Source organism: Prunus persica, chromosome G6 (genome assembly GCF_000346465.2).
Source record: "Prunus persica cultivar Lovell chromosome G6, Prunus_persica_NCBIv2, whole genome shotgun sequence".
NCBI lineage: Eukaryota > Viridiplantae > Streptophyta > Magnoliopsida > Rosales > Rosaceae > Prunus > Prunus persica.
The window spans coordinates 26148558-26171953 of NC_034014.1; the positions used below are offsets into that span (position 1 = coordinate 26148558).

The 23396-nt window shown below is 38.3% G+C and overlaps 5 protein-coding genes across 5 annotated transcripts; 2 read left to right on the forward strand and 3 right to left on the reverse strand.

Annotated features, from left to right (window-relative positions):
* LOC18772170 (selT-like protein) lies at positions 2637-3775 on the forward strand. The gene is made up of 4 exons (XM_007206195.2): positions 2637-2874; positions 2986-3059; positions 3226-3544; positions 3639-3775. Exons 1-4 carry the CDS (start codon positions 2674-2676, stop codon positions 3756-3758), a joined length of 714 nt encoding a protein of 237 aa, XP_007206257.1. The 5' UTR covers positions 2637-2673; the 3' UTR covers positions 3759-3775.
* Positions 3872-12642, reverse strand: LOC18773173. The gene is made up of 24 exons (XM_007207092.2): positions 12431-12642; positions 11907-12037; positions 11445-11529; positions 10971-11024; positions 10476-10567; positions 10270-10373; positions 10041-10116; positions 8867-9326; positions 8254-8592; positions 7877-8083; positions 7701-7799; positions 7548-7620; positions 7234-7361; positions 6824-7118; positions 6485-6723; positions 6286-6410; positions 5958-6072; positions 5799-5854; positions 5580-5673; positions 5313-5496; positions 5162-5227; positions 4950-5053; positions 4806-4868; positions 3872-4360 (listed from the first exon to the last, which is right to left on the reverse strand). The coding sequence occupies exons 1-24, from the start codon at positions 12473-12475 to the stop codon at positions 4253-4255; spliced, it is 3342 nt and encodes a 1113-aa protein (XP_007207154.2). The 5' UTR covers positions 12476-12642; the 3' UTR covers positions 3872-4252.
* LOC18774067 (acyl-coenzyme A oxidase 4, peroxisomal) lies at positions 13208-18102 on the forward strand. Its single transcript, XM_007207400.2, has 13 exons — positions 13208-13414; positions 13826-13930; positions 14399-14505; positions 14644-14721; positions 14819-14942; positions 15810-15883; positions 15971-16030; positions 16176-16285; positions 16560-16719; positions 16849-16925; positions 17020-17191; positions 17270-17362; positions 17693-18102. Exons 1-13 carry the CDS (start codon positions 13393-13395, stop codon positions 17822-17824), a joined length of 1314 nt encoding a protein of 437 aa, XP_007207462.1. The 5' UTR covers positions 13208-13392; the 3' UTR covers positions 17825-18102.
* Positions 18921-21030, reverse strand: LOC18774353 (protein DOG1-like 4). The gene has a single exon (XM_020565544.1). The coding sequence runs from the start codon at positions 19886-19888 to the stop codon at positions 19145-19147; it is 744 nt and encodes a 247-aa protein (XP_020421133.1). The 5' UTR covers positions 19889-21030; the 3' UTR covers positions 18921-19144.
* Positions 21258-23172, reverse strand: LOC18773760 (PHD finger-like domain-containing protein 5B). Its single transcript, XM_007206102.2, has 2 exons — positions 22964-23172; positions 21258-21971 (listed from the first exon to the last, which is right to left on the reverse strand). The coding sequence occupies exon 2, from the start codon at positions 21927-21929 to the stop codon at positions 21597-21599; it is 333 nt and encodes a 110-aa protein (XP_007206164.1). The 5' UTR covers positions 21930-21971; positions 22964-23172; the 3' UTR covers positions 21258-21596.

Genomic DNA, 23396 nt, shown 5'->3' on the forward strand with positions numbered 1-23396 from the left:
CACCTTCACCTCCGGCGGCGGCGCTGGAGCTCGGGCGGCGGAGGACCTCTTGCTGGGCTTCCCTGCTGCCTTCCTCTGTTTCTGGGTTTCAGCCAAGCCTTCGCAGACGGGCGGCTTCTTCAGTTGTGTCGAAGGTGCCAAGCCAGGGCTTGGATCTGGTGGATCTGGTATGACCACCACGGAGTCGAAGCACCAAGTAAAGGGTGGACTCCTTCTGGATGTTGTAGTCAGCAAGGGTGCGACCATCCTCGAGCTGCTCTCCAGCAAAGATGAGGTTGCTCTGCTGATTGTAGTAGTGGTGGTCCTTTGTGGTGGCTGGTGGGCAACGTCGCAGTTACGAAGCTTGGATAGTATAGAACATGGGCTGTATTGTTCAGCCCATCCACGGCAGCCTCTCGTATGCCAGGAAGCCGTTTGACGGCCTTCTCAATCGACCCGGCGCAGGCGGAACATGTCATGCCAACCACAGAGAACAAGGCCTTCACCTCAGATCCCTTCACATTCGTCGCTGCCTCCGGAGACGTGCCCTTCGGGCCCATCCATGGCAATGGTTCTGACCATGTTCTCGCCTAGATGCTGAGCTACCTCAAGCACCAATCGGATCGAGTTGTCCAAGACCTCGAGAGCCATGAGGATCGGCGGCAAGCCATCATCGAACCGAACATCGGTGACAGCCCCGATGACTTGACAGACCGTGCCAATGGCCCCCTTTCCGGTGAACTCGTCGGTGATTTTGCCACTCACAGATTGCTCTGTGAAGGCTGTTTTGGTCTATGGAGGTCTCTGAGAGTCTGGGGGAAAGGAAAAAAAGGCTTTGTGGGTTAGTGATGATGTAGAAGCAGGAATCTCTTCTCTATCTGTTTTTCACTGTTTCTTTCTTTGGAATTGGAAGGCTTACAACAAAGCGTTTTTCTGACTGAGTTTCATCATAAAACTCAGCTGGTATTGTTTGAACGAAATCGTGCTGATAACGTGTTATAAACTAGAGAGAAAATGGAGAGAATTGGAATAGAGAGGAGAGACTGATTGTGTGTTCTTAATCTGATTTCTGTGTGTATCATACAAGTAGAGGGAGAAGCCTATTTATAGGCAAGTAGAGGTGTAGAGGTGGGCTCCACCATATATTTTACAACAAAAATGACATTATTGTCAATATGCTTTTTCGTAACATGATATTTGAGAATAACACGGGCTAACTCTTAGGGCCTAACACCGGCCTAACTCATGAGCATGTGCCTATTTTCTTTGGACTCATCACAAGTCTATGCCTCTATGCCTTCTTTTCCTACTTAAACATATAGATGATAGATTTGGGTAGACAGCTTTGCATCATATTTTGTTTGGGTGTGAGAACGAAAAATAAAAAGTGGTAGATTTTAGATGCAGCTTTGAGAAACACATGCGGCAAGTGCTCAAGTATTTTACTTCAGTTTATTTCTTTTGATTTTTATAGCTCATTTTTATAAGATTGCATTCACTTTGCATTGAAAACTAAAATATAAATATAAATTTCAAAGAACAAAAAGTAATAAGAAAGAAGAAAACTATTCAAGCTCATCTAATAAATCACGATTCTCTTGCATAGTTTCTACCCTGCCAAATGAATGAATGTTCGCGTTGTCCACGTTATGAATTGTTGTACAAATAAACGACTTCGTAACCAAACTTGAGTTCAATTGAAAGATTTGCTTATTATTAATTAATTTCTTGTTTCCTTGAACACGACTTCCATTTCAAACATTGTAATATAAAGATTTTCTCTCGATTTGGTAGTTACAAACTAGATTTTGTATTTTGCAACAAGTTTTGGTTTTGACATAAAAGGAGATTTGCGGGGTCTTTGCTTATTGCTCAATCCTATTAAAGGAGAAGTTTTAGAGCTCCCATGAGTGGCCTCATACCACATGAGATTTGACAATATAACTAGCATTCATAAGTTCGTTTTTATTTCTAAAAGTGTACCAAACAAAACCTTATACATTGGACACAAGATCATCATCTTGGAGAGAAATACACTCAGTTTCCCATGTGATTTAAGTAGCAAGAATGTATGAACATATGGAGATATGCATTAATTGGTTCATCATGATGTAGGTAGCAAAAACCCTAATCGTTTGATTTCAATAAACTTGAATTCGTTTGGACCCCTTATCCTAATTTACCACAGGGTTTTGTTCCTAGTTTGCACATACATTTGCTTAACTTGGGAGGATGTTTAGCCATTTTGTGATATAGGTATTTGTCTCTTGAGATATGGGTGCTAAAAAATTACGAAAAGAAAGAGCGGGCGCTATACTGCACCATTCACTACCATAAGTTTCCTCATATTTGGCTATGACCAATTAAGAATGGTGGTTAATGGGAGCATCCGAGCATGTCATATTTTTCACAGAAGGGGATCCTCTTATGTTTTAGTTTTGGGACGTAAGATATGATTTAATTTAATTTAATTCACTCATGCATTTGATTGGGCCAAAACTCTTGTTGGTCTCGGCATGCATTTGATTAGAGAAAGAAGATCCTACTAATCAGCATATGTTCTCATTCTATTCCACATGTGAATCCTTGGCATAGCAACTAGTTGGCTTCACATTTTTGTTAAATCACAAAAATCATTATATCCTCAATAAAGATCATCACTTTTTTTTTTCAGGGTCTCTCTGTTTCTCTCCAATGGATCGAGCTCAGTTAGTTCTGGTTGGATTACCAATCTTTCTGTTCTGCACAGACATTTTTAGCCTTTTCACACCTAAACCTCCCAAAACCAGTACCCATTATCATGTTCATGATGATGAAGATCCTCAGCCCCTTGATCATCCAGATCCTCAACATCAACAGCTTCTCCAAGAGCCCCTTAAATTCCCCACCCAGCAGGTTTCTCTGTGCCAAAACCCCTACATGCATTTCCAATGTTCATATATACATGCATTACATAGTTTATATGATCATAAATGCTGAAAATTTTCAAATTTTCTTCAACTGCAGAAATCTGATGTCATTGGAGCAATTGGCATGGGAAGCACCATCAACATTGGTTTCTGTACATCCTGTTCTTACAGGTTTCTGTGCTATTTCTTAGATGACATTTTCCTGATCTCATCAATTATTGAATTTGAAAATGTTTTGTTTAAGTGGTATTTTTTTGGGTGTAGAGTTGGATGCAAGTTGTTTTTTTTTATGTTAATTTAATCCTGTAATTTGGATCCTATTTGTATGGTTGTTCAGAGGAAGTGCAGTAACAATGAAAAACATGCTGGGAACAGCATTTCCTGGGATCAATGTAATTCTGGCAAACCACCCTCCTCCGCTTCCAAGACGGCTGCTGAGCAAATTGGTACCAGTTTTTCAAGTAGGGATCATCGGGACGATAATGGCGGGCGAACATATTTTCTCGAGGTTGGGGATTACAACGCCACCTCCTTGGTACCACTCCTTGAAAGCAAATAGATTTGGAAGCATTGCAAGCACTTGGATTTTGGGAAACTTCATACAATCCTTCCTTCAAAGTACAGGAGCTTTTGAAGTCTATTGTAATGGGGAATTGGTATAAACTCTAACCTCGTCCAAATTTCCAACGGCCAATTTTTCTTCATTTCTGTCTCTTCTGTTCACCATGTGTATCTTCTTGGACTTGGTAGGTCTTCTCGAAGCTGAAGGAGCAGAGGTTCCCTAGTGAGATTGAGTTGAGGGATCTTGTTGGGAAGAAGCTCGGTAGTTCGAGAACCGCCGACGGTCCTGGAGGAGGGGCCTGGTCTTAGCGCCCTGTGGGAGGGGACCTTACCTTATCTTTTGGTTGCTATGAGAAGATTGCCTTGTTGCTTATATGCTTTATAAAAGATGCACGCACTGCCACACGATTGAATAACCACAGTTGTTCATAACATTACTCAAAGCTGTTTACTGGACAAACATGAAGAGACTATGTGCGCTTGACAATTACTTTTCGAATTTCCCTTTTTCTTTCATATTTTGGTACAATCATGAGTGTAAAATTAAAATGCGGCTTGCAATGTTCTGAAGCCTAGCTACATAAATTACTTTGCAACAAAGGCAACAATGGCATGACAATTCTCTACACTGTAGAAGAACGACCTCTTGAATATCTGCTGGATCACAAGCTACGGATGGTGTTCTTAATTGAATGACCTCGTCTTTCGGGTGCTTCAGAAGGGTTCTGAATCTCCCCTCTCTCGACAGGACCAGTAATCCAGGAGATGGAAATTCAAACACAATGCAAACAAAGCCGAACTTTCTAAATATGCCACCATTTTCGACCTTCCAATGTCTTGACAAGCTCATTAGCCAGTGATGCAAAGTCTTCTGCCCCATTCTGCAGATCTTCAGTGCGCCTGCTGATTCTCTGATAAAAGTGAAATTTTGGAATTAGAGAAAGGGAAAAGGAAGAGTTACTTTAAGAGTCATTTAAACATCTGCTAGTTGAACGTAACCTAGAAGAACGAAATGAGATTAAAAATGAAAAATACTGGTCATATATTTGGCTTAGACCATGCAAGAATGGTTTTCTATTCTATCACTAATAGTTGTGTGTGCGAACTCATATTTGGACAAAAAAGAAGAAAAATTAGTTTGAGAGGTTCTGCTACAATCTTATATGCAAGCAAAGAATACATATGGAAGATAATACTTTTTAAACCCTGCCCAATGAAAATTTCACAACATTCTCCATTTAACAAAGTATCAAATGAGATGCAGATAGTTTCTAACTCTTTCAATCTGTTCACCTAATTTCCTAATATCTTTGCAGGGGAAGAAAGAAAAGAATAAAACTCTTCCAAGAATCCTACCTCAAGTTTTTCTCCTCTCTCCATGAGCTTATTTCTTGCTTGAGAAGCCACAGAAGAAACATCCTGAAATGAGTTCTAACCACATCAGAGAAGACAATTGATTTACAGAGTAGTTTATGAACTATCATCATCACTTGATATTACCTCAGCCTTTCTGTACTTAGCTCTAATTTCTTCGGCAGTTCTAAGTCTGGGCTTTGTATCACCAGTCCCACCTTGAAATAACTTTTCCCTTTCTGATTCCCCTTCTGCAGTACAAAATGTTCAATGAAAGTATGATTCCACTTACTAACCTCTATAAAAAAAAATTAAAAAAAATTAAAAAAAGAGAAGGTCAAATACGACAAAAAGTTTACCTCTCTTGACATCGTGTGATGATGAAGTAGATGCTACGGATAAAGGTTCATCTATTTCAATGTCATCTATATGAAAAGCATGAATTGAGTGAATAATCAACTGGGAGAAAGACGGAAAAAAGAGGGAAATGGAGATAGGTTTTCACAAAACCTATGTTAAGCTCCACAACTTCTTGATGATCTACATGTGGAGATGGGCCTGACTGTTGGGACTTCCAAAACATGCCCTCTAAATGATCAAAAGTTGATTTAGGAGTTGCAGCAGAATCCCCAGTATGGACCATTTTCCCCCCTTTAAGCCCTTTGACAATGCCTAATAACCCAGGCGCAGTACCCTGTAGCCAAAAAATTACATAATGGAAAATAATACATTCTTCACCAAACAAAAACCTAATTAAACTGAATTTTGTTTTCTAACCCGTTTCTTTTTCTGATTCAATGAGACACTCAATGCAGCATCTGCAGCAGCTGCAACAACTTTATCATGGAGACAGGGCAAAGACTCTGGAATCCTACAACAAACGGATATAAAATTTCCAAATTTATCTTTCTAACTAAAAATTCATGACCGAATCGTAATGCTCAACTTCATATTTCCATCACAGCACTTGTAGATACATGAATATATAAAAAATACCTGAAACCATTCTCAACAGCTAACATGGAGACGAATGCGGATTCATATCCATTTGCCTATAAAATATCTTCAGCATGAGTCTTATAACACACGTGGTAACTTTCAAGAGATTAAGTGCAAATCGCACAATTTTTGAAATTTTCAAGAAGACAACTATACCAGTGTAAAATGTGAATCATCGGCACTCATTGTCTTATCCATGTTTGCCTTACAGTTCCACCTTAGAATTGACATTAAGGAGCTTTCTTTCACCAATTCTAAATCAGGTAAAGATCTGCCCATGGATAGGAACCTCTCATTAGACAACCAATAATGCATATACATCTACAATATCAATCAATAAACAAGCAGTAATGCTATCATAAAATGAAGGAAGAGTAACCCCCACTAGAAACATTGGTACTTGATGATGCATTGATAAGGTACTTAATGCTGCATAACCTATATCATTTTCTTGATTACTGGGGCAAGGAAAGAGAAACTTTACCTAATCTCAATTTCTCCAGTCTGAAACAGCAAAACCAATCCCGAAACCCTATCAGCTTTCTTAAAAGTAGCTGTCCAAATGCAAGGTCTTGCATGCTTCACTTTTCTAATGGGTTTATTGTTTCCCTGACAAGACCACAGTGCATCAGCATGCTTGCCACAATAAAGTAGCAAACAAAAATAAAGAAGGCAAGAGGCACCTGAATCACAGATTTTGTTGAGTACAAGCGCAGAGAATCCACACAACAAAGCAAAATGAATGAATTCAACAATCTTTCTTCAGAGTATGGATTTTCTGAAGAGGAGTTTTGTTCAGTCTCAGGTGAATTTATAACAAATGGAGAACTGCCTGGCACAGGCTCATTCTTGGTTGAAGAATCCTTGGAGGCCTCTTCTGGAGGATTATCATCAGATACTTTAGAGGCAGATATTCTGCCATCTGGAGTACCCCAAAAAAAAAAAATCTCAGAATCTCTAATTATTAAGTGAATAGGAAAAATAAAATATTTTATTCTCTGCTAGAAGATATCTGTACTTGCCTATAACATACATTGAAATTGCAATGGACTCCTTTTTCAAGTGCCATGACTGAGGGATGATCATGTTACCCGTATTTCCATCAATTACATGTATATGTGCATCCTTGGTTAAGATGAACATTACTTCCTCTGTGGGGTAAACTGTTGTTTTTGTTTCTGAGTGCTTTGGGCTCTTCAAATGGCCTTGAGAATTTGTAAGTTCTTTCCAAGTCATTGAAATGGTGGGGGAACTAGAGAAAGATACATCATTTAAAAAGAACAATACAGTAAGGGAGCTGGTGTCCAGCACCGCGACCTGAAATGAATGCATTAAATTCAAAAATTATTTTAATTTTAACAACTTGAGGCACCTTCAAATTGAAGACAATAAAAAAAAGTTATAAATTCACAAGTAGAAAAAAGATACTTACGTGACCACATTCAAATCCCACAGCAAGTTTACCTCCATGCTTCACAAACTGTAGTGCTTGAACTGGGGAATTAATAAGACTTAAAACAGCTCTGCATTGAGGTCCTTTTCCTTGAGGCAAATTGTGAACTGATAAACAAGTTATAACATTGTTAACTTCACAAATAAATGTTCTTTAAAAACCGCTTCAAGATAAACTTAACAGTATGATCTGGCTGCAGAAAGTAGAACATGGTTTCACATCTTATGGACTGTGCAATGGAACAACAAAACAACGGTTTTACAAAGTCAAGGAGATTGACACTCATAACCTACCTTCAGATTTGGTTTGTGTGACAAAGAGGAATTTTGTCCCATCTGAAGAGTCTTTGAGGTTATAAATTTGAACCTATACATGCTAGCAGAAAGAAATCAGTACAGTAAAAGTTAGAAGTGAAAATTGGTGTCCAATAAAGAAAGATATCTGACCAGACCACATTCATTGCCAACAGCCAGATTTAAAGTGAAAACGCAGAAATCCAGTCTTGATACTGGAGCACTTGAACCAGCCACTTTTATACCTTGCTCCTGCCAGTTACATAAGATAATTTGGTATCTCCTTTATAAAGATAAAAGTTTATAAGGCATAAGTGATGAACTCTAACCTTGCCTTGTACAAGACAGATAAAAGATAGGAGTGGATATGTGGCATTCCATATCCGAACAGATCCATCTGAATATCCTGCTAGGTACACTCTCTCAATACCATTATTCTTAGAAATAGACAGTTGACTGGGCACACCCCCAGTCAAGGGCCATTTTGTACCAGCTGATGGGTTTGGTATTGAGCCACGGTTCACAACTGAGGATATCTAAGATACACATAAACAATAAATAATTATGTGTTGAGAAACATTAAAAGGAAGATGTATGAGCCACTCATGAATGAAAGAAATCCAATACATCCCATGGAGCCTTAACAGGATATATCATATAGGAACGGGAAAAATAAAAGGAAAAAATATATCCGCTCATGCAATACCTCTGATAGAGCCTTTAATAAGTTCTCCCCAGTGGGTACCCTAATAAGTTTGGCAACCATCATGGTTGGATTAGTTGTAGGTATCACCACCGGAAACTCCAAACCAGAAATAGAGAGGTTCCTTTCTTTCTGGGACACTAAGGCAGAGAGGCTAGCCTCATCATAAAAATGCAGTTGCCCAGGGTTTGTTAAAACAAAAACATCGGCTTTGTGATTACCCCCAGTTGTCCCAGAACTTGGTAATAAAATCATGTCTGCAAAAGAGCCAGTAAGGGTAAGGTCCGTACGGCCAACACATCTTAAATTCCCCATTCCAGGTGACCATTCAAGGGTTAAAACCTGGAACACAGAGAATCTTATCAGCTCCTGTCTTCAGTGGCAGTAAATAAACAAGACAAACTCTGGTATATACAACTGTTGATGTACAAAATGTGAAAAGGTTCTTTTTTTGAACATTAACTGGTATACAAAACCAACTCTGTCATTAAAATGTGAAAAGTATTTTACTATTTCTAGGCAGGCATGTTACAATGTTTTCAGAAAGTGCACCGTTTTGAAATATATAAAATTTTCTGAAAAAAGCCATGAACTTTTCTGTAACTACAGTACACACCGTCAAAACTTCTTCTGATCCTATTTCATCGCCACCATAGATAAACAGTTGGCCATCACAATCATTATGGGATTTATAATCTTTGGACCACTGCAAGACAATGACAGGAAGTCTCCTTTCTGCGGATGATAATCGTAACTTCACAACATTATTAGATGGGGACAGTGCTTGTTGACCCTTGATGGAAGCAGAAGATGACGTGTTCCAGAATAAAATGTCTCCATCTATGTATCCCACAGCCAGAATGGACCCATTGGAAGATGCCCAGCAAAGAGCACTTATCTCTTTGTCTCCCAGTTGATGTTCCAATGTTTCTTCTGGAGAGTCTATATTGACTTCATTTGTAGATTTAACAACTCCATCTTTTAGCTGGAGATCCTTACCACCTCCAACAAAAACGATTTGATCTTCAGATACATCCCAAAGAATAACCAACCCATTTTGATATGCGATCAGTACTCTGCCAATAAAAAAACCCTCATCATTCAATAAGCTAAATAGATAAACTATACTGTAACTTTTCTCATCAGTTTTACTTTGTAGTCCCGAGTAATGCGATGTAACCTCATTAATAAGTCCCATGCTATCAAGGAAGTAGAAATATAACACAACGAATGGGGCTAACAATTGGATTCATTCATGGGATATCAAGCAACTTTATTCAGATTCATGAACAAAAATCAGCAGGGAGCCAAAATTATGTACCCCTTATATATCACTAACATTAGTCGAAACTGTAACAATTTTATTTAATGTTCCACCATGTCCAAGTACTTTTTGATATCCTTCATGACCATAGGAAGATTTAAATTTGTGTTCTCCTTAAGGTGCAAACGTGACACTCTACCCTTTATTGGTGAGAGTAGTAGCGGGTTTAAAATATCTTGATCTTATGACTTAACTAATAAGCCACTCTAAGAGAAAAAGAAAGTGGTCTTTTAGCTGCTAATATTTCAATCATTACATGGTTCTTTATGAAAATGGATGACCCTAAAATGAAGAAACAAAAGAATATAAAAATAGAAATACCCTTAATTTAACATCAATTTCCTGTATACATTATCATACTGGAAGGATCCAAAAAAGTAAAATAAAACAATTCAAGGCCCATTCTTGTTTCACACTTAAAGCAGAAATGCAAAATGAGAAACTTTAAGTAATACTTGTATCTTGCCTATTTCCAGATGAACAAGGTTGGGGAAGAACTCCAACTATAGGTTGGTCAGTAGGAAATGGAAACCCAGCAGTTTCTGTAGCAAAGAACAGCTGCATTAGCTTCTTTTGTGACGAGATTTATAACATTAACTAGGAAATTTATTAACTACAGAAGCTAAGAAATAATAAAATTAAAAGCTTCAGTTATCAACCATCAAACTGAAGAAAATAATTTCTTCATATATTACCACTTAAAGAATTTGCAGAAATATGATATGGCAACTGCAAAAGTTTTCCCTCCTCAGCATCATACTTCATCACAGCCACTAGAGCATAATCATCGCCAACATACCTGCAAGTTGTAATACAGTAAACAAGTTATAAAGTGTGTGTCTCCAGCCACTCAGGAGCTGACTGAAAATAGTTCTAACAATTTTTTCGGTCAGAAGTGTACATTAAGTTGGAGCCATTGATTACGGAAAAAGCAGTTATATTCGATTCCCACTCTAGACAATAAACTAGGCACCTGCTCTCGAGATTCCAAACCTGCCAAGTTGAAAAGTTATTAATCACTTAAACAAAAGATAGTTTCATTTTTAAGCACTTCATAGCATTTAAATTCTTGGCACTTGATTGTGAACTGTACAATTGCCAAGTCAACAGCCTCGCTACCAACTATCACCTGCTTCTATCTATGCGTATTCTCCCCTTTTGATAAATTCCCACATTGAAGTGCTCCTATGGTGCAATTTTGTTATAATGGTAAACCTAAGGAATCCAAAAATGACCACTAAGGTCCATGTTGAATATTTAAAATTAAAAAGGCACTGATGTTGATAATTGACTACGGGAATGTAATGAGATGCATGATGTAGAAGTCATGTTTCACACAGATGGAGTTAAGTTTGACATAAGAAACAAAAACTGTAGAGTTGATAAGAATCAATACCTGAATATCATTATCATTTAAGATGCTCACCAGATAACCCTGGTTTTGTAGAAACTGCCAAAATACAATAAGGATTAGTTTGCTGGCGCAGCAATAAATAATACAGAAGAATACTTAAGGATGTGATGGAGACTAAGCTGAAAAAATATGTTCTAGCCAAATTCAATCAAATCTCCCACAATCAGAAAATTTCATCTTGAATTTATGTATAAATCCTTTATCTAAGCATTAAAAGGTGAAAATAAGGCCAATAGAAAATATTTTCCCTCATATGCATGAAACTCCTTAAATATCTTGCTTCACGTGAAGGAACAAGTGCCAGCCTCATTCCAGAAAACCTTGATAATTTTTTTATATTTTGAATATATCACCCTGATATACTAGTGATCTTTTATATCATAACTCATAACTAAACAAGGGGAATAAAAGATGATTATACTAGGAAACTTTGGAATCAATGGTGCACATAGATACCTCAATGTATTTGTAAGGCAGTTGCTTCGGGGATATAAGAAGTCCTTCAATACCATCACCACCAATTACTTTAATCCTCCCATCCCTACCAAAGAAACAAAGCAATAATGTGAAATTGTTGTGTGATTTGTGTGAATCTCATATGCCATTATACATGTCTGAGTCAATTATCAAAGGGCACCAGGAAGATATAGTGCACTAAAGTATATGCAAGGTAGTGCAGGGTAAGCACGCCTTTTTTTCCGATACCTACAAGCATACTTCACCAAATGTACGTGTGCATTTTGCCACCAAAAGGAATAGCCATTCCGAGAAATATGGAACAGCAATGCTTAGTAGCTAGCAAGCCATCTTATTAACTACATGAAGGTGCACTGTGCACAGTGCTCAATAGAACGGTCTTCTATCAATTCACGCACCAAAAACAGTGGAAAGAAGAATAAAAGGTGCATTTTAACTCACAATGTGCCAATGGCTAAAAGGCGCTGAATTGGGTCGAAAGCAAGAATGGATGCCGTCGATGGGATACCATAGTGAACTGCGACTCGTAGGTCCAAGTCTGCTGACGTCAAATTTCCGTGTGACATATTATGCTGAAATTAACAAATTTTTCATAATAATAAAAAGAGAAAATCACAAATATCAGTCAAAATGCCGATGCCTGGAAGAGAGAAGCAATTCGGAAAATCGACATTACACAACTAGCATATCCAAAAGCAATTGAATTTTGTTTGATTTTGTTTTCAATGTTGCTCCAAGTACTTGACCTTAAAATTACGCGGAAATGAATCAAAATTATCAAAAGCATAGGAATTTAATCGAACCAAACAAAAAAGATTGGAAATTTTTATCAAAAAAACAAAAATATAAACACAAAAATCTCCGTTGAAGTACAAATTTACGAGTTGCTGATGAAGCTAAAGTAAAAGAATATGAAAAAATCAGCAAAAAAAGCGGCGGCGACCGATTACTTGCGAATATGGTACCTGAGACTGGTGGATGGCCTTCTGTAAAAGGCGCTTGGCGAACATAGCAAATTAGAAGCTCAAAGATTATTGAGTAGAGTGTTTGAAGTTTTCGTCTGCTCCTCTGTCGACTATCGGATGGAGACTTTCTATCTTTGTTTCAGTGATCAAACCGATGACATTTTCATTGTCATAGAGCTGTAAAATTTTTCGAGTCAGTCAAATGCAATAAAAGAAAAGAAAAAAAAAGGGCGCTTAGCCGTTGTTAAACTCATAAAGCTGTACCCGATACACTGCGTTTTGGGCACGCAATCAGCAATCTGTCCCCGAAGGCTGAAACGATGTCGTTTTCGTGTTGCTTGGCCTTTGGTTGGTTACAAATGGAGTAGTTGAGAGGTGGACATTAGCACATTAGTGGATTGGAGAAGCTTAGAAAATATATTTAGCACAATTAAAAAAACTTTCTTTTAAATTTATAATTTTATTAAATAGAAAATGACTAATTTATCCTTAACGTGTCGGATATGTAATTTTTTTTAAAAACAGAAAATTATATAAAATATAGAAAAACATAAGAGTAGAGGGAATTTACTATACTCAAAATATGGAAAAATAAAAATCTCTATAGAATATGGTCCCGGCCCAATGGAACTGACGGACCAAAAGGGAAAAAAACTTTAGTTATTGTGGCCCTTTAGCATTTACGTAAAGTTTTGGGATATTTTGGCAATTATTGATTTGAGTTAAGGATAATATTATAAAATGAAACATTTATAGTTTTGCGTGCCAACTCTTTCTTGTTATTAGTGATCCGCCACAATAGTAACACGTAAGATCGTTTCCACTCCAGCACTATCGTCCCCTTCCCCGCTCCGTTTGCTGCTCATTTGTTTTTCGTTAAAGCTCCACCGAAAGAAAACGAAAAAACAGAGGAAGGCCTCCTTTTTCTATCCCTCATCGTTTTCTCTTGAAGTTTCACAGCCATGACAGTACCTCCGAATCAAGGTACGTTGGTAGCTAGGTTCAGCTCAATCGTAGTTTCAGCTATTTGGTCCATTTTTGTTTCATTTAATTCGATTTCTTATTGCTTGTTTGAACGATCAGAAATGAAGGATCAAGCGAAAATATTTTGAACGAAACTCAGAAAACTGTAAAAGATCACTACTTTGTGGCAGTTATATCTAATTTCTGATTGTTATGTATAAATTGACATAGAGATTAAGACGGGCTTTCTATTTTATATAAATTTGCTTTTTGGGTTTTAGTCCTTAAGTTTGGTTTAGAAATGAAGCCTCTTTCTTTGAACTTGAAGCTTCTTGTTGTTGATTTGGTTATTCTGCACTTGTTGCTAAGCTTCTCTATGGTTGTGATTTCCAATGGGTTGACTGTAGGTATTATTTTGCTGATGTCTTGCAGATGATGTTAACAAGAATGAGAGGACTAATTACTTCAATTCACCTGCAATGGATGTCTCACTTGCTTTCCCGCAAGCAACACCAGCATCTACCTTTCCTCCCTGCAGTAAGAATATTAGACTTATTAGTCCTAAAGAATATTAGACTTATTAGTCCTTCACTGTACAAACATCTCGTATAAATAAATGTGTATATCTGAATGGAGAAATTCTCTGTTGTCAGTGTGCTGGCATGTTATGTGAATTTAGACAACTGATTAAATGGATTCTTGTTTGAATGTATGGAGTCCAGATTGAGTCTAACAACATAAGAAATTGGTATGTAACACATGTTCATGTATACGTATAATATACATCGTAATTTATGCATGCATACACACACATGTACATCCATGTATGTCTTGATATTTCTGTTTCTGCATCCTAATTTATTTTCCCTACCTTGTTTCTTTGTGAATATTTTGTACACTTGAAGGCTTTAGTTGGTTGCCGTTTCCATTTGTAATTTGAAGTCAACTGGGTAGCTTCAGATATTAACTTCCATATTCTTTTCCCTTGGCCTTAAATATTTACAGCTTCAGACTATTATCAGTTTGATGATCTATTGACGCCTGAGGAGCAGGCTGTCAGATTGAGAGTAAGACAGTGTTTAGAGAAAGACGTTGCACCTATTATGGCAGAGGTATTCCTTTTCATTAAACTCTAACCATTTGGAGGTGTTTGTGTTTTTTTACATTAATGCTAAAACACTTAGTATGCTATGATGATTTAATATACATTTACAGACAATGAGATAGATCTCGGAATTTTGTTTTTTCAGTATTGGGAGAAGGCAGAGTTTCCATTTCATGTTATTCCAAAGTTTGGTGCATTGCGTATTGCTGGTGGCACGATCAAGGTACTTGATACATAACTTAATGGTTATTTTTAAATCTTGAGTTTGACAATTTGGTGGATGAGGCTGTTAAACTTGTTTTTGGCCTTCTTGCTATCAGGGTTATGGGTGTCCCGGTCTTTCTATTACAGCAAATGCTTTTGCTACAGCTGAAATTGCTAGAGTTGATGCAAGCTGTTCTACTTTCTTCCTAGTTCATTCCTCACTTGCAATGCTAACTATTGGTTAGAATTTGGATAATCTTCTACTTTTGAGTTTTTGTTTTTTAAATAACAACCCTTCACTCCACTAACTAGAACTAAATATTTTTTTTCTTTACCTTTAAAACGGACACTTTTTATATTCTTGTTCCGAAATACCCCTAAAAGTTAACAAAAACTGAAAATTCTGATTTCTTCCTTCGTTCATCCTTATCACTGTTGTGAAGAGAGAAAGATGCCCATTTTTATTGTTTCCCTGAAAAGAAAGGTAAGCATCATACCCATTTGATTGTATTAAAATTTTAATTTATATAAAGTTTGTGATTGAAAAATATGGTGTTATGTGGTGGATTTGAAATGGAAGACACAACTTCCTTTAAAAAAAGGACAAAACACCCAACATTTTAGCTCACCTCAAATGGGCATGATGTTTTTTTTCTTTTCATGCTGAACGGCGAATGACGAGAATGGTTCCTCCTTTTGTGACAGTGAGAATGGATTTCTAGCTCTCTTGCTGACTGTGAGAATGGTTTCTCCATGAAAATGCAAGAAATAGTTTATCTCCCTTAGCAGCATAGAGATGGAAGATTCTGAGATTGATGTAGGAAGGATGAAGTGACAGAGTCAAGGTTTTTTTCATGCTGGCCTTCAAACGAAAGGAAGAAGAGTTTTGGTTGTATTTTTTTGCTTTTGGGGTATTTTTGGTCAAGGAATATAGAAATTTAGTCAGATATATTACTCTCGAAAAATGAGTTAAGTTTGTTAGTGGGGTTGAATAATGGTTACTTCTGGTGAAAGAAAAAGACCTAGACTTTTTGTTACATATTATTTGTTGGAGTTTCTACCGATAAGTCATGACTTAATGTAACTTTTCTGGACTGCCAAGGATAGCATTATGTGGATCGGAGGCTCAAAAGCAGGAATATTTACCTTCCTTGGCTGAATTAAAAACTGTAGCCTGCTGGGTAAGATCCTCTATTATGAATATTTGTATTTGATATCTTTTGTATGCTAATGTCAAGATCTCAAATCTGCTTGTCTGCATGTTAAAGGCTTTGACTGAGCCTGACTATGGAAGTGATGCAAGTGCCTTGAGAACAACAGCAACAAAGGTGGTTTCAACCTTTCGATCTGCTTCTTTATTTCTGTTAAAACGGAAATGTCATGGTTTTTGTTTTTGTTTTTGTTTTTGTTTTTTGGGTATCATGGCTATGATCTCATGCTATGTCACGTTTCTTGTTTGTTTGAGGTCATCAGGTGGAAGGCGGTTGGATACTTGAGGGCCAAAAGCGCTGGATAGGGAATAGTACCTTTGCTGATGTATTGGTTATTTTTGCTAGGAATACAACAACAAATCAGATTAATGGGTAGGAAATAGCACCTGTGCTGATGTATTGGTTATTTTTTCTAGGAATACAATAAGAAATCAGAGTAATGGGTACATAAAACATAAAAATGTATAAAATCTCTCTATATGTGTTCGAAACTTGTTTGTTAAACTTAAAATATGAATAATCTCTTTCTCATTATTTCTCTCATTGCATTGGTATTGAGATGCTTAGGAGTCATGGAAAATTAGTGTGATGGTTTTCCATAGCAGCATCCTCATGTTGAATGTATTTCTTTTCCCTTCTGTTTCAGATATATAGTAAAGAAGAATGTCCCTGGACTGACTGCTACAAAAATAGAAAATAAAATTGGTTTGCGAATTGTTCAAAATGGAGATATTCTCTTAAAGAAAGTCTTTGTCCCTGATGAGGACAGGTTACCTGGTGTTAATTCTTTTCAGGATACTAGCAAGGTATGCTGCAACAAGAAGTGATTCTTCAAATAGTTTATTTTGCTATGATCTCTCTTTTTTTTTTTGCACGTGTCAAAATGGCTTTATGAGTATTTATTGATTTAATGTTGCCTTAAACTACTGAAACAGGTTCTTGCTGTTTCACGTGTCATGGTCGCCTGGCAACCTATTGGTTTATCTATGGGAGTCTATGATATGTGTCACAGGTAAAAGACGAATACCTATGCATCTCTCATCTTCCATCAAGTGTACTTTCCAAGTTTCTAGTGTTTCCTAGTCTGAGTTCTAAGTAATTGAAAGGTATCTGAAGGAGAGGAAACAATTTGGAGCCCCCCTTGCAGCTTTCCAAATCAACCAAGAGAAACTTGTTCGTATGCTGGGTAATGTTCAAGCTATGGTACTTATAGGTTGGCGCCTCTGTAAGTTGTATGAGAAGGGTAAAATGACTCCAGGTCACGCTAGCTTGGGGAAGGTAAGACAAAATGACATCCTGATGCATTCAGTTATCTTGTTGCTTATCCATTCTGTAATGAACTTTTGTAATTTTCAGGCATGGATTACTCTGAGGGCAAGGGAAACGGTTGCTCTAGGGAGGGAATTACTAGGTGGCAATGGAATTTTAGCTGATTTTCTTGTTGCAAAGGTTATCATGCTCATCTCTCAATTCATAGTTTTTATTTCTGAACCTAGAGAAGGATTGGATCATACAAGGATTTGATTAGTCTCATTTTCAAGCTAGGATTCGAAGGCAGTGTTAGATTTGAGTCTAAATTTGCTCTCTATGAAATTGACTTTTATACCTAATCCTTATCTTTGTTGGTAAAAGAATTGGCAACGTTTGCTATGTATATTTCTAAGTGAGAATCTGGTTTCATGAGATTTTAAACCTGCAACTGATTTTTGTTATATATGTACACCTTTTAGTCGTTTCTGTCACATGTTGAATGTTTTCCTCGTTTGGGTCGCTATGCAGGCTTTCGGTGATTTGGAACCCATCTACACTTTCGAAGGTACTTATGACATCAACGCCCTGGTGACAGGTAGGGAAATCACCGGCATTGCCAGCTTCAAGCCAGCTGCATCAAGCCAACGAAGCCGCCTGTAGCGGTGAAGCTTCTCTGAATTTCCACAGCTCTCGGGACAACTTTGTTTAATTAGTAACAGTGTTGGCTGATGCCAAGGTGGATTTAAATAAGAAACAATCATGAGACATGGGAGTGAATACATCTATCGGCGACCACAACAATAAATTTGCATTATAAATTCTTCTTGTTGAACATTGTATTCTTATAGTTGTGAAAGACAGAAATCTTAGCAGAAACAAATGTCCCGTCACCAAACTAGAGTTTACCCTGAATCTTTTGTAGACTTACACCTTGCATAGTTGTTATGTCTCACAATATCTTGGGGAGTAGTAAGAGCATCTACAATGATGCTCTTTATTTCTTAGTTAAAATTTAGCTAAAAATATAAGAAAGCTATTTAGGAGCTCTTTAAAAAAATTCAATTCCAATCATACTCTTTAATTTAGAGAGTTATAATACTCTAACTTTTTTTTGATTGGTCAATTTTTATTTTTTTTAAAAGAAAATAGTTAACATTAAATAAAAGTCTGAAATACTCATTAAATAAACCAACATAAAATTATAAGGAGTTACTAAGAGTCCTTTCTCTCTCCTCAAATTTAGGAGTTTCTAGAGGACTCTTTATTTTAGGAGGTAGATAGGGAGCATAATTGGAGTTGCATTTTTACGATTCCTTCTTAAACTTTATCTAAGAAGGTGGTTTAACGAGCTCATTGTGGATGCTCTATGATGGGCCGGCTCTTCGCCACAAGTCCAAGTCAGGACATGTTATGCGATGCAATCAACTTGGTGTTCTCATCTTTTCACCAAAATGACATAAAGAAATAGAACTTTATATGAAACTTACGCTTAAAGCTTGCTGAAACAGGGTCAACGGAAAGCTTGCACAGGCGTTGTATCGTATGGACCAAAACCTCTGATGACCCTAATCGTACGGACAAAAACCTCTGATGACCCTAACCAAAGCAAATTCGCACAAGTCGTTGGTTTGGTTGGGTTTTTGGAAGATAAGGCTTAAGGGTTAGCTAAACGTCACAAGCAGTTGCAGCTAGCATCTTTGATTGCAACTTCTAAAGTGTCTTCTTCTTCCCATCAATAGAGCCGTTGGGCACCCAGTTCTCAAAAATACCAGAAAAAGAAAATAAAAAACAAAGTGTACATAATTCAACTCCAAATCACCATAATTATATTCCATTTAGCTAAATATTAAGCAACATTAAGCCTCACCTTAAACAATTTTCATCGACGCTTGCAATGGTACTAGTTAACCCACCATTACTTTTTCTTCAAAAATAACAAACTCCATTCCTAATTAACGATACACTTTCCCTTTCCTTTTTTTACCAATTACCAATTGGGCTCCTACCACCACCGCCGCCATTCAATTCCCTCTGTTTGTCGGCGTCTCGCTCCAAACCCAAACTCCTAATCTTCAGCTGAAACTGCACCACCGCCGCCAAAAACCTCACCGCCTGAGCCGAGCTCAGCATATCCACCAGCTTTGTCGCCATCGTCGTTCTCAGCAAGTTCGAATTCTCCAGCACAGACTCCAATGCCGATTTCAACTCGTCGATCGCCACGTCCTCCTCCACGATCTCGCCGTTCGCGAACCTCCCGTACCGCCGCGCCACATCCACCAGCGGCGGCGCCGCCACGCTCTCGTGAATCTTCGCCAGCTTGTCGTTGAGCGCGCGCTCCTCCACCCGGGTCTCCTCCATCAGCCGGGCCATCCTGACCCGCTGCCCGTCGCTCAAATCGGGCACCGACTCGGTCAGGAGCCGGAATGCGAGACCCGGTTTGTACCCGGCGATCCAAAGCAGGGACCTTTCGAACGAAGTGAACCACGGGGGAGAAAACACTAGGAAAACATCGCGCTGGGCAATCCTCGATTTTTCGTCATAGTACTGCTGATAATGAAGAAGAACCCGATACACCAAATCTCTTTGGTCTTCGTCTCGGGCTTCATTGATTCGTTGTTGGGCCGAGAGAAGTTCGTCTAAGAAATGTTCTTGGCGAACCAGCCAGGCTTCAAAGAATGCCCCGAATATGTTTGATATTGAGCCGCTGTCGGACCTGTTAGTCATAGAAAAGAAAAGGCCAAAACAGGGAAGGTGGGTTGGTTGTGTGGGATTTTAAGACAAGGAAGAAGAGAACAGAGAGAAGGGAATGTTTAAATAGGAGCTCGGGTTTCAAAGGTGGAAGGTAAAGTTTGGGTCTTTGGCTGTATTTCGCTTTGTGGGCAAGTAATGGTAATGGTAATAGAGGATACTTCGAGAGCAAGGTTTATGCATTTGGTTTTGTACTGGGTTGAGCCCTTTTTAAGAGGCGCGTGTGAAGATGGACGCCATTATAGTAGAGAGATTTTAGGACTGCGTGTGACAAGCGAGTGGAGTATGATATTAAAACGGTGGCGTTCAATTCAGCCGCTAAAAAAAACACCGACCGACTGATGTGTGTGAGAGAGAGAGAGAGAGAGAGAGAGAGAGAGAGAGAGGATGATCTCGGTGGGTTTTGTCGTTTAGTGTATTCAGAGAGGTGCGAAGAACAAGTGCGCAGAAGAGGGAAGGGAAAAGGCTCGAAAGAGGCTTGTGATTATGAATTGTGATTCCTTGTTCATCACATGTGTTTTTGTCAGAGGCAGCTTTGATTTGACAAGAAAGGAAGGGGTTGAAGGGTTGAAGGGCAGAAGGGTTGGAGTGGGGTTGATTTTGTTTGATGCGAAATGAAATGAATGGCTTCAATTCAAGGCTCAAGGCAGAAATGTGGCTTCGCTGCTGCCAAGGCCGCAAAGTGGAGAGATTGTGTGAAGACAAGTCATCGTTTTTGGGAAGAAAAAAATAAAGTCATCGTTTTTGGGGAGTTAAAAACCCTCAAGGGAAGGACGCCTTTCCAACAGACAAATGTTTTTTGATGCAAGTGGGTTAATGGCTAGGAAGGGAGGGGGGCAAACTACCAAAAAAGAAGTTGAAGGGTGCTTAGGCACAGGGTTTGTGTGTGTGTGATGATGGGACAAAATAAATAAAGGGGGCAGTTCCAAGTGATTTTGCATGCAGTGAAGTCGGGGGCCAGGTGGCAGTTGGCTTGACTTTTAATGACGAGAAATTGGCTGTGGGATGAGAATTTGAGCAACAAGCTGTTAATTGGTCTTTGTTTTGCTACTTGTTTACGCGAACCAATTGATGGGGGTGGTGATATTTTTGGAGAAGCTTGTTTTGCCAATTGGCCATGTTGATCAGCCAACGGCGGTAAGTGGTGGCGTCTACATGGCTAGGAATTTCCAATGAGGTTTAGACTCAGTGTCCTCTTAGCAACAGTAAAACCATCTGTAACACCAACACAAATAGATTGATCACTAAATTGCATCTGAACAAAAATTACATCTCAGCTTTATGGAACCACCAATCAACAAAAACCCATTTCACAGCTTTGGTTTAAAGAAAAAAGAAAGAAAGAAAAGAGAAAGGCGAAGTTCATCTATGGAATTTGAAATCACATATGGAATGGGAATTCACCGAAGCTTTTAGACTCCCAAGTACACAAATTACGCGTGAGAATTACACAAGTCAGAAATTCCTTAACTAGACCTGATACAGATTGAGTGAAGGTTTGATCATGGAAACATATCCAACATACAACCAAGACAACCCATCGCATCGGTCAAATATGAAGAAATACAAGCAGTAAGAAGCACATTTCCCAAGCAAAAGCACCTTATGGCAATACAGGCTAGCCTCAATGTTGAACAAAACAGAGTGATTTCACGAAGCTAAGCGAAACTTGCCCTGCTAATGATCATCTTTTCTTGAAACCGTACTTTTTCCGTTCGTAGAAAAGATCTGTTTTGGCACTTCCCAGATTCACAATTTTCGGACACCCATCTCTATCTTTCTCCTGCTGAGTACACTCTTTGCAGTAATAAGCATCAGAAATTCCAACCCCTCCGCAGATAACACACCTTCCTTGGAAGGATCCATAGTTGCACTCATCGCAGACCCGAACAAGCGTGCATGGACGCACATAAGAGTCGCAGATTACACACTTACCATCACACTTTTCACACAACCTTCCAATAGCTATTCCTGGTTGCTTCCGGCACATAATCAGATCAGGATGATGCTTTGCCATGTTCCTGCAACAAGACTATGCTTGTCCTACAATAGATGCACCCTGAATCATCCATACATGGGTGTCAGTGATCTCCCAAAGAGAAGAGAACAAGCAGCAGCATTGCAGCTTATAAATCAACAAGATCAAAACTGAAATTGACTAGTGCAACTTGTTGACAAATGGTTATAAAATGCACTAGATTTTGTGCCCAAGGTCAGAGTATTTACAAAATCAATTGCAATGCTTATGATAATGATAGTTCCAAACAACACATTTTTTAATTAATCATGTTGACGGGGCTAAAACCAACAAGGCGTTTCTGTTTCGGTTATGTTTATCAATAAACTTCAAGGCTGATTCCAAAAATTCAAAACTAACCCAATTTGCAAATCTGCATAATTTCAATAATCAACAGGGCAAGTAAAACAAAGAAAAAGAGCTATCTGCTACAGTTCATGCCAAATGGTAGCATGCCAGAGTGTTCATGTTCACAAGTCATGCAACCTATGGTGCAAATTAACATGGAAAATCAATCGACTATGATGATTTGCAAACAATTTTCTGTAGCAATACTCGCTTATACAGAGAAACAAAAATAATTACAGTGGTTTAATTACATAACATGAATTCATCACAGGGTAACAACTAACAGAGAATGTAGCTAAACCACGAAAATATTTCATTCACAGTCAAGGAAAAGCAGTTTATTGCCCCATTATTACAAAGGATGAACACGTCTCATTTTCTTTTGGGTCTAAATTTTCTTTCAACTTAGGGGTGATTGTGATGTTTGCCTAATTCCCAATGTCAATTTTTTACAGAATGCAAAATTTGGGCTCAATAAGAGTGTAAACGAATCTACATAATTTGAACAGAACAGAACAACTCAAAGGGAATGCGGAAGATAATGAGATGTAGAAACATGGTAATCAAATGCACATTTGGCCAGAAATTTTGAATTTTAGTTGTATAAATCAAATTAAGCAGCAGTTTCTACAAACACGAAAACTAGAGATGGAGAACGAGAAGCAAAAGAAAAAACCATTCCTTACCGCAACTGGAGAGGAGAGGAGAGGACTGATGAGAGCGAGGATAGCTGGAGGGGACTCGGAGGAGGGGCTGTTACTGTTCGAGATGAGAACAGAAGCGGGGGATTGGCTCGATTCGGAATAGGAGTGGGGCACGGCTGACTGATAGATCATAGAACGGGAATAGGGTTTATGTTTTTTCGTTCCTCTTTCCTATCGAGTCTCTTTTTTTTCGGTATATAAAGACAAAATAATGTTTAAAACAATAAATAAATAAAAGTATTTTTGAGTGTCCAAACACTAATAATTTAGTAAGTTAATTAACTAATTCAGTTTGGCTTGCTTCACAATATAAGTAGAAGAGGCTCACCCACCCACTAAAAAGTTAGTAATGGTGGTGGTGGTAGTGACCATAGCGGTGGCGGTGTCCATGGCAAGGTGGTGCCAGTAGCAGAGT

Excerpts from the sequence above, each read along its gene's own strand:
- LOC18772170 (XM_007206195.2), top strand. The coding sequence starts at position 2,674 with ATGGATCGAGCTCAGTTAGTTCTGGTTGGATTACCAATCTTTCTGTTC. Across the intron at positions 3,060-3,225 it reads TGTACATCCTGTTCTTACAG|AGGAAGTGCAGTAACAATGA; the intron begins GTTTCTGTGCTA and ends ATGGTTGTTCAG. Across the intron at positions 3,545-3,638 it reads TCTATTGTAATGGGGAATTG|GTCTTCTCGAAGCTGAAGGA; the intron begins GTATAAACTCTA and ends TGGACTTGGTAG.
- LOC18773173 (XM_007207092.2), bottom strand. The coding sequence starts at position 12,475 with ATGTTCGCCAAGCGCCTTTTACAGAAGGCCATCCACCAGTCTCAG. Across the intron at positions 8,593-8,866 it reads GATCAGAAGAAGTTTTGACG|GTTTTAACCCTTGAATGGTC; the intron begins GTGTGTACTGTA and ends TCTGTGTTCCAG. Across the intron at positions 8,084-8,253 it reads TATTAAAGGCTCTATCAGAG|ATATCCTCAGTTGTGAACCG; the intron begins GTATTGCATGAG and ends TGTGTATCTTAG.
- LOC18774067 (XM_007207400.2), top strand. The coding sequence starts at position 13,393 with ATGACAGTACCTCCGAATCAAG. Across the intron at positions 14,722-14,818 it reads TTGCTGGTGGCACGATCAAG|GGTTATGGGTGTCCCGGTCT; the intron begins GTACTTGATACA and ends TCTTGCTATCAG. Across the intron at positions 17,363-17,692 it reads CTGATTTTCTTGTTGCAAAG|GCTTTCGGTGATTTGGAACC; the intron begins GTTATCATGCTC and ends GTCGCTATGCAG.
- LOC18774353 (XM_020565544.1), bottom strand. The coding sequence starts at position 19,888 with ATGACTAACAGGTCCGACAGCGGCTCAATATCAAACATATTCGGGGCA.
- LOC18773760 (XM_007206102.2), bottom strand. The coding sequence starts at position 21,929 with ATGGCAAAGCATCATCCTGATCTGATTATGTGCCGGAAGCAACCAGGA.